Source organism: Chelon labrosus, assembly GCF_963514085.1.
Source record: "Chelon labrosus genome assembly, chromosome: 1".
NCBI classification, from domain to species: domain Eukaryota; kingdom Metazoa; phylum Chordata; class Actinopteri; order Mugiliformes; family Mugilidae; genus Chelon; species Chelon labrosus.
The window spans coordinates 548602-559044 of NC_140337.1; the positions used below are offsets into that span (position 1 = coordinate 548602).

The 10443-nt window shown below is 37.7% G+C and overlaps 1 protein-coding gene across 1 annotated transcript; it reads right to left on the reverse strand.

The window, feature by feature from the left end:
- Positions 1–1429: 1429 nt before the first annotated feature.
- On the reverse strand, positions 1430–10144 carry cnpy3 (canopy FGF signaling regulator 3). Its single transcript, XM_084546401.1, has 6 exons — positions 9285–10144; positions 8655–8781; positions 7756–7852; positions 5111–5233; positions 3868–3985; positions 1430–3724 (listed from the first exon to the last, which is right to left on the reverse strand). Exons 1-6 carry the CDS (start codon positions 9388–9390, stop codon positions 3429–3431), a joined length of 867 nt encoding a protein of 288 aa, XP_084402527.1. The 5' UTR covers positions 9391–10144; the 3' UTR covers positions 1430–3428.
- Between the last annotated feature and the right edge of the window lie 299 nt (positions 10145–10443).

Below are 10443 nucleotides of genomic sequence, written 5' to 3' on the forward strand. Positions count from 1 at the left end.
TGGGAAATTTCACAGTTGCAGCAACAATTTACAGGCACTCGACACCATACATAAAATATAACAAAAAGCTAAAATCAACAATATAAAATAGCGAACTAAAAAAACAAAAATCTATACACAATATTTACAAGAATTATAAGATAAGTGAATATTAAAAATAAGTGAATATTAAAAATTTTATTTAAATTGCAATGAAATTTAATGAATTTACAACCAATAACCAAACAACCATGTGCAAAAGAAAAACAACAGTCCAGAGTGTCATCTGTCACACACAGATGAGGAGTTGTACAGACTGATGGCTTGAGGCAGGAAAGATTTCCTGTAGCGTTCTTTGAGACAACAAAGTTGTCTAAGCCTCCTTGAGAAGGTGCTCCGTTGTCTGTCTATTGTGTGGTGGAGAGGGTGGTCAGGGTTATCCATGATTGATAACAGTTTGTTTAGAGTCCTCCTCTCCACCACTGATCCAAATGTTTAAATATTAGCCATCTATTCTGCTCTTTGGTTTTTGTCTCCCTCTCAGCTTGGCTAGAAATGGCAAACTTATACACATCACATTTTTCATTACTATTTCAGTTAGTTCAGTTCAGTTTCTGAACGCACCCCACTACTTCTTCCACTCATAGCAGTACCACTGCTTGGTTCTCAGGCCGTAAAGGTTCAAAAGCATAGCCAATTGGATTTATAACGTGCTCAACATGCCTTTCCATTTCATCCTCGTCCATTTCCAACACAGATCAGAGATACTTTACTGTTTTCAGTAGCTTAAGGATCCAAGCAACACTGTGACATAGCCAATGACGTCACTGCAAAATGGCGACTAGCCACCTAGCAAGCTAGGCAGAAATTATGAAAAATAAACTTCTTAAATCTTAATAATATAGATAAAAGAAATGTAGATAATAAATCTTCATATTAGGCAGCACAGTGTTCTGGTGGGCGGTTACAGAAGATGAATGAATGAATCTTTATATTTGCTTGGCGCAAAGGGCCAACACATGCACGTTTCATTTTCCCTTAAAGCTATTATTCCTCTGAACCACTGACTGTACACTAGACAAGCCCACTGTGGCATCACCCACTGGATTTCTGAAGAGTGAGTTGAAGGTTTTAAACCAATGACTGTATACAGTCAGTGCTGATATGCTGAACACATCTTAAGGATGAATGACAGCAGTGAACTAGTGACATCTGATCTTTTCCAAAGCCCCGCCCATTTTTTTCTGTTCCCATTAGCTTATTTCCCAGCAATGAATTATTTTAAATTATATTTTGTTTAATAATTATGTATATTTATTTATTCTATTTTAGAACAGAATATGCATATGTATTTAAATGTTGGGGTTTTTTTGTTTTAGTTTTTTCTGAAAATTGTACCCAATATTTGGAAATGACAGCCAAAACAATTGAGTACTTTCAAAAAGGAACACATGGTTAAACATTATGTTTATTTGAAGGAGTGCTTTGACATTTTGGGAAATATGTTTTTCCGCTGCCATGAGCAATGTTAGTTAGATGATACAGATGACACATTCTCAAGTTTGGATGTTATCCAAGTGTGGACCTGCAGTTGTGACAAGTCAGCCAAGCATAGCATCTAGTTAGCCTCACCGTCCAAATGTCTAGAGTCAAATACTTTAATTTAAATCTCAATTTATCTGTTTATATGCAAAGGAGTTATAAATTAACTTGTGTCTACTTTGAGAAAAAAAAACAACATTAACGCAGTGCTTACCAAGCCTTGATAAAGCTGAAACTCTGCCTCCATCTGTTGGTTGAAGGTCTACATTACACTCACATAGTTGTAGAAAGTACAATTGCAAATACACTCCCAGATAGCAATGTAACAATATAACCTAATAATGAAGGTGCTGTTAGACTGCAGCAGAAGTGTTGACTGAGACCAGGACTGATGTCAGCATGCTTTCAGACCTGTGTTTACTGATGCACAGATGTGTCTGCTCATGGTTTCAAAAAGTTAATAAAACACAGCCAGCATTTTAATTAGTAATGAAAATCTCATAAAATCACACACACACACTTCAGAAAATGCAAAAAAATCATTCACACAAAACCTTCGTCTCATCTCAGGAGGCCAACAAGCACATGAAAACACACACACGCACACACACTTTAAATAGTAGCTTTTGTACAACACAAGCGGACAGAAATAACACAATTAACACAATAATACTAATATTAATATATCAAACAGAAACAGACGAACAAAACGTGAATTTTTTTTTTTTTTTTTTTAAACTTAATTATGCCTTTAGTCACCGAGGGTAATTTCAGTGGAACTTATGCAAAAGAAATTAAAATAATAAACAATGAGGGAATGTGAAAACAATCTCTTCTGTACAGGAGGATACTTTTTTTCCTTCAATATTCTGTTTTTTTTTTTCTTTTAATTGCAACATATTTTTATTTTTTCCTTAAAATTCTGCTTCTCTTAAAATTTATACTTTATTTAAAAAAACTTTTTTCCTAGAATTTAGTTTTTCTTAAAATGATGATTTTTTTCTCTTAAAATTATTACCAACATTCTGACTTTTTCTGAATTCTTTTTCTGGTCAAAATTCTGAATTCTATGTTAAAATTTCAGATTTATTTTTCAAAATTATTTTTTTCCCTCTAAAGTCTGACTTTAAGATCAGATTTGTCAGATTTCCAAGAATAATGTCAGACCGATTTTTTTATTTATTTTGGTGCTAATCCTCCTCTATAGTTCTGCATGACTGAAATGGTTGAAGGAAAGAATTCTAGACAGTCGCTTTTTCTCTACCGATACTAAAAACAAGGAATAAAACTACAATACAATATGAACGCCAATCCACTCCCACATTCAACTGAGAACAACAGAAATTCAACTGTAAATCTGCAGTACCGCTCTGCAGCTTTAAACTCTAAACGTTCGTGTACAGTTATTGGCATTTAATGGTGTTTGTAGGCAATCATATCAATATGTGGTCACACACGTAAGTCACAAGGTCCCAATCATATAAACCTGACAAATACAACAAATGATAACATTTGCGAAGATGAGGCAGTCTAATGCTATCTGACAAAATAATAATAAAGGAGGTCTGAACCAGATTGTAATTAAAATCAGTGTCTACTACTGTTCCTGTAAATGCAGTCAATTATGGTAATGGACCCTACACGGAATTAATTACAATTTCAAAAGCCTGTCTCCATTAGAAAACTGACATGGGGTAAACATGAAAGAATTAAAGTTGAAGAAACTGGTTCTAAATCTTGAGGTCATCTCTGAATTCCTACACATGTTCGAGAACAATAAAACCTGAAAAAACGCCAGCTTTAACAGCATTTAGTAAAGTCAATAACTTGAACTTGACATGTTGAAGACGGTTTCCAATTACTAAGACTAATTATGAATAATATTTTTTTCAGAGAGAATCCAACCCTCACAGCTCTGTCTTTTGACCAGAAAGAGGCTCCAGTGGCTGGATCTCCTCGTCTGACGACACCCCTCTGTCCATCTTCTCCATGTGAGCTTTGCTCTTTTTCTTCTTCTTCACCTTCTTCTCCTTCTTCTTCTTCTTGGTTGCCTTCTCTCCCTCCAAGTTGCTGTCTCCTCCCTCCTCCTCATTCTTGCCCTTACCCTTCTTTCCCACCTTCTTCTTTTTCTTTTTCTTATGGTCCTCTGCAATGGCTGCATGGTCTCCCTTCTTATTTGGAGACCAGTCCTCATTCAGGCAGGCTGATTGGCAACGTAACAAGTGGGAAAAAGCAACAAAATGAAATGAAAGATCAAAATGATAAACTTAAGTGAAAGCAAGAGCTAGCAAAGCTGTGACAAAATTAAAAAATAAATTAAAGGGTGTGTTTGTAGGAGTGCGTTACCTGTGTCCTGTCCTTTGAGAACGTGTCTTTCACATAAATAAGTGGTCAGGTCTTCTTCCTGACTTCCTTTATACCAGTCCTCAATCACTTCCTCATACTGCTCTACCAACACGTCACACTGATGCAAACACAGTGAATATTAAATATGAGAAGAATTCACAGTTTTCTTTTGACAATCAGGTGTTTTCTGAAGCAGATGTGGATTTTACTGTCAGTTGTTTATGTGCATTCCGGCCCCGTTCAGAACTTGATTTAACATCCGCCCTGGGTAATCTGAATGCAAGTGTCCAGCTTTAAGTACCTGTGGTCACACATGGCATTAAAATGCTTCTCCATATGTACTCCATATAATTTGGAGCACGGTAGAATATTATTACAGCTGCTGTTTCTAATGCATGTCTACTTACCGCTGATTCAGAACTATTGACAGCTGTTATGTGCGAGTCATGACTTAGGGACATGATACAAATTTTGGAAAAAGCAGTGAAGTGTCTCTCACTGAAATCTCAAACGTCGAGTTATTTATTTAAATCTGCCTTGACGTTACACATTAACATGATCACATAAGTAATTCACCACATGCAGATTTTATTTTAATGACATAATCACACGTAGTGTAATTCCTGTCTAGATTATTTTGTAGTTAGCTACAAGGACAGGAGATTTTAAAATCAACAGAACACAACATGAACAGACATCACTGTGCTGTTGTGTTTTCAGATGATCATTTAGCGTTTTTTTCTGAATAAATTACTTAGGCAGCTGTGGCTCAGTAGGTAGAGCAGGTTGTCCACAATCCAGCGGGTTAGTGATTCAATCCCCGGAATGTGCCATTTGCCAAAATGTTCTTGAGCAAGATACTGAACACACCAGTGCTGAATGTGTGTGTGCTTGTCTGAGCGAATAGGTAGATACGTCTGTGACTGTAAAGCACTTTGAGTACCAATGGGTAGAAAAGCGCTATATAAAAACAAGGCCATTATCATTACTTAAATTCTTCTTTCACAAATCACTCCCGTTGAGTAGTTGGTCTTTAATGTGACCCAGGACTCACTGTGTTTTCACACTACCATAGGAATGAGGTCAAATGGGCCCTACAACCTCGACATGTGGACTGAGATCGGGTCAGTCAAGACATCTGTTCTGTATGTGTTCACATCTGTACTTGAAGCTGGACACTTGTGATTTGATTGCCCAGGATGGATGTTATTGCAAGGTCTGAACAAGACCTCAGTTTAAACACCTGTTTTTTAAGGTCAGCAACTTCTGCTGAAGTCTCATTCCATAGCTCGTAGGGAATATCCATCACCACGTTCACCCCTTTATTCACCAAACCATGGAGCGTGGAGAAGGTCTCTGACATGCCCTGCAGACAGACACAGAGGTATGATGAGTTGTCACGTCAGATACAACAACTCTCTTATTAAATAACTGCAAAGGTGGATCAGAATCCAACTTCAAGGTATCCACATGAAACGCAGAATTTTAGCCCATTTTTCAGAACAGAACCATTGCAGTAGTCTTGAATTTAAACCATTTCTCACTCACTGTCGGTCTTTGTCAATTTCCCTGCGGGAACCTCGCAAAGGGATCATCTATCTATCTAGCTAGCTATCTATCTATCGATCGATCTGTCTGGCTGTGGATTTGTGAATTCCAAACTCTTTTGTAACCTTTTCCAGCCTGATGAGTAACATAAACTATTTTTCTGTGCTCCTCAGATAGTTCCTTCGTCTGTGCTATCATACTCTTCCACAAACATGTGGTGTGAAGACCAGACTATCATAAATCCCTTATTTTTTAAACAAAACAAAACACCAAACGACAAGTCTCATTACACTGACTGGAAACACTTCAGAACAGATGGACTCTAATTTGGCTTTGAAATGAACTTGTAATTCTAGAGGCGCCCTTACTTTTGCCCCTCACAGATATGTAATATTGGCTAATTTTCCCGAATAAATCCATTTATACTGTTTGATTGGATTCTCTTTGGCTACTTGTTTGTTTGAAAAAGTATTTATTTTTTTATTTTTCATAAACAAAATAAATGCCCCCGCACAGTAACATTATTGTACCATTAGGTTACCAGACAAATTGTACACATTGTTAATTAGTATAATCAACATTAATGGTGTATATGTGACAAACTAAAAGTAGAAATAATGAATTGGTAAATACAGAACACATAAATAAACAGAGGAAAGAGAGAAAATAAATATAATAATAATAATAATAATAATAATAATGATAATAAAGTAAAACTATACATAGCTTAGGGTCACTGTCACAAAACCATAATGTCCCTGGTATTCATATTCTCTATTAACGTTCAAAATGGTCAGCACAGCCTTGAGCGAAAAAATTATTCTTTTTTTTCCCCCATCGGATTTGGGGTATATTCAGATATAGGTTCAGATAGAGGAATATTTGAACAAAGAAGGGCACGTAGGGAGGAGGACATACAAGTGGGGGTCGCGTTAAACGAATATTTTCTGTCACTGACCGTTTTTTTTTTTTTAAACTGTGACGGAAAAATCTGAAGGCCATCTGTCATTCTGACAGATTGCAATTCACACCCCTGACCACTTGGTGGCGAATGCCGTTATTAATTGGCTTTTGTCTCTAATCACAGTTTGCATTCCAAATATTGCGGAACTTTTGTCAGTGCACGATTTCCTGGTACAAACGTTACACTGATACACACGTCAGAGCTTGGCTAACGGCTACCAAAATGGAGGAATTGGATGGAAGCACGTTGCTAGGACTAAGGGAAGGCAAATTTTATATAAAAAAAAAAAACTACCTGATGGGAGCCTCGATAAAAGCGGGGTTTTGTGCATATTGTGCAAAAAAGAGTTTGCATACCACCGAAGCACTTCAACCCTACCTACGGTGCCATCTAAGAGCTGTTAGCGCTTTGTGTCGGCAGCCCAATTTTTTTTTTGTTTTTTACAATTTAAAGTCAATACGGTTATGAAAAAGTACTTAAAATGGCACTTTAACTTTAGGTCTGTTCAGTTTTGGCCAGGGATATTTTCTTTCTTTTTCCACTGTTTTGAATTGAAATGCAATTAAAGAGCTTGAGTTAAAAAATTGTTGTCTGAATACGGTAGCCATGTTTGTGTCCGTTATGTGATTCAGTCATCCACTAAAATCCATTTAAATTAAAAAATTTTGCCTTTTGGGGCAAATATTGATATGCGATTAAAATGTGATTAATCAAGATTAATTAATTACAAAGCCTCTAATTAATTAGATTTTTTTTTTTTTTTTTTTTTTTTTAAACTGAGTCCCACCCCTAATTTTTAGTTTAATCGTTTAATTTCATTGTTCATATGTAGCTACTGGGGCCACAGTCAGTTGTTTTTGTCACTGCAAAGAAAAAGTTAGTCTACATATATTCATCTGCTTGATGTTTGTATGCACACAGTGTGGATTCTCTGTTCAGCTTGTTTGGACTGAATATTGATTAAAAATGAATGAAAATTAAATGCTATTGAATACGTCATTATTATCATTTTAAAAAATTAAAGTGACAGGTACAAATAGATTATGACAGGATTTTTATGACCCTGCCAGTCAAAATGACAGACAACGAAAAAGTCTAGTGCAACCTCTACATACAAGATAGGGTCTCCATCTGTAACCACTTGGGAGCTGTGTCCTAGGATGGCAGTTCCTTTCAGTGTAACATAATCAACTGATGTTTTGAGTCATTTTTACAAAGAAATTTATGAAGAGTGAAAAAACTTTTAAGCGACACGATGTCATTTTGTGGCTTAATCAATTGAAATGACATATATTTCTCGGGCTGTCAACAGGAGAGCTGAAAGACACTAAAACTCTTTGAAGGGAAACTTGCAGCTAAGAACTGGGCAGACTGACCTTGGCGAAGCGGTTACTACCAGTCCTCTCCTTGTGCAGATTGTACGTCAGCAGCCTCTGACACACATTCTCCACAACCTCAATGAATCTGAGGTCTCTGAGGAGAGGAGAGGAGACAGAAGTGTGTTAATAATGGACTTTTCAAATATGTGACATATGACAACCTCAAAGCTCATTGTTGATTCTGGAGCACTGTGAGCCGAGCAGCATGTTATTTATCTGAGCCGCCTGCTCCTTCCTGCTTCAGCTGTTAAGTGGATAGACTGGCGTGTGAGGGTTGTGATTTTCCTTCTGGATTTCGTCAAGCTGTTTTAACACTTCTCTAAGACCTGAATTTGGTAGACTTTCACTACAAACTGAGCTCTATTATCTGTTAGCCGTTCACTTCCCTGTTCTATAACAAGTACTGAAGCGGACCAAGTTCCTGTCCCCTGCTGCCTCCCCAAAAGAGGAAGTCAGAATCATCCAAGCGTACAGCTGATCCACACAGTCAGGTCTCTAGTCTCAAACTGAACAACTGTGTATGTTGTTTTACTGAAACATTAACACAAAATCACCTTAAACTGAGGAGACCTTGATCTTTAAGCTGCTGTAAGCATTTACACTAGTGAGTCAGTATCAATCTGTAATCACACCACTAAAACACTAGTTGGCTGTGCAGTTTCTCTGTGTAATTCAAACTGAGAGACTCGTATTTAAACTAATAAATGTTGAGCAACAGTTACTTTCACTGAAATCACTGCAACAGAAAGGGGAGAAGACGATATGACTAATCACAACTGTTGCAGTCTACGCCACTCCAGCATGTAATTGAGTTTCTGGGAAGGTCTGGAAATCTGAGAATATGAGATGGTGGGAGCAGATCTGAATCAGAACCATAAATCTAGTTTAATACTCACGACTTGACATATTTAATTGGCGGTGCCCCCTTGCTGTCTATGAAGCGGTAGTTCCTGTCGATGACTTCCTTGGTCTTTCCAGTCTCATCGAATGCCGACTTCATCTCGATGCTGACAAACTTACAGACTGAGGAAAGACATTATTAAAAGTTATTCTGTGACTATGCAGATTTCTCTGTCTTCATATGTATTAGTTTTGCATAACCACTGTTAAAATTACTTTGACTTCTGATTAATCTGCGGACAATTTACTAGCTTAATGATTCTGTCTTTAAAATGACAGACACTAGACAAAAATGTCTGTAAAACATCGAAACAACAGTCTCATATATATATATTTTATAATACCAGATTTAAAAAAAATAAAAAAAACTCCTCATAAATGGCAGTCTGAAACTGTACAGTGATTAGCATTTATACTTTAAAATTAGCTGCAAAGACTTCATTCAAGAACCACAAAAAGAAACGCAAACAAACAGTTATCCTCTAACTGAGGTCAGCTTTAGGGCTGTTGTAATTCCAGAGAGTGAAACCACAATTAAATGTGTTTATTCCTCACTCTGCCGTGAAACCTACGATGGTACTCGGACCCCATTTTGAGAACTACACGCGGTTAAATGGCACCTTTACCTTCACATTTGTTGGGAAGATGAACCCATTCATCGTCTCCTCCATTCTTTGCTGCTCCGGCCGACAGAATTATCAACAAAAACGACAAAGGCGCCACCAATATCATTCCGACTGCCGTGTTTGACTCTTTATCTTGATATAAGAATCGTTTTTGGACTTTATAAACTCTATAAAGGCCGTTATTTGGGCTTTTTCACATCGTTCTCCAGACCATCACAGTTGCTAAATCTGAAATCTTCGACTTCCGTAATGGGCGGTGCGTGTGTTGCCTTTTGGCCCAATCAGAGAGGACTAAGTGGCAGCCGCTGGACCAATAAGATTCTTAGTAGAACCAGAGAAATTACATTAAGAGGTATCACTCTGTGCCTTTTTACTAAACAGCAAAACAGGAAGTTAACCATATGCATTATTATTAGGCGGGCGCGTTCGACTTCATGCAGATCTGTGCAGATCTGACTTGACGTGATGCATGCTGGGTAGAACAAGTTCATTTTAACCAATCATATTGGAGATCTATGAGCATAACAACCCAGCATGCATCACGTCAAGTCAGATCTGCACAGATCTGCATGAAGTCGAACGCGCCTATTGTTATTAGGGGTCCATGCAAACGAAGTTGCAAGGATCCCAGTTGATTTTGTTGCGATTTTACTTCTTCTTCTTCTTCTTCTTCTTCTTATGATTAATCTTATTCTGCGTAGCTAAAGTGTCTGCCCAGGACAAACTGAAAGGGTGAAAGGCATCAAACCTGTTAACTTGGTAGAAGTCCTAGCATGTCACTTTGCCAAGGTTTTCAATACACGTACCTGCAGCTAGGTGGCGCTAAAATAAGCCAATTTACGTTTTCCCTCATATCTCGAGAACCGTGTGCCCTATAAACAAAATTCTTTCTCCTTCTGATTCCTTAGGTAGCACTGGATCTAATGAACTAGGCCACGCTCAGTTCCGCCTGCCATTTTTTTCCGCCATTTTGAAAAAATTGCACTTCAAAGCATGGGCGTCACACCCGTGGAGGATGGGGGTGTTGCAACACCCCCACTTTTTCAACAAGCTGATTTCATCCCCCCCCTCTTTTTCCTAAGGTATTAAACCGTTTGCCCGCCCTGGCTGTGTACCAGCGTACTGAAATGGAGCGCACCTCAGTCCCCCAGACAGTTAG

What these genes read in the sequence shown, in the direction of transcription:
- cnpy3 (XM_084546401.1), bottom strand. Translation starts at nt 9,390, where the DNA reads ATGATATTGGTGGCGCCTTTGTCGTTTTTGTTGATAATTCTGTCGGCC. An exon ending in TCTTCCCAACAAATGTGAAG is followed by an intron (nt 8,782 to 9,284) that starts GTAAAGGTGCCA and finishes GTCTTTCCTCAG; the next exon opens with TCTGTAAGTTTGTCAGCATC. An exon ending in TTGCTGACCTTAAAAAACAG is followed by an intron (nt 3,986 to 5,110) that starts GTGTTTAAACTG and finishes TGTTTGCATCAG; the next exon opens with TGTGACGTGTTGGTAGAGCA.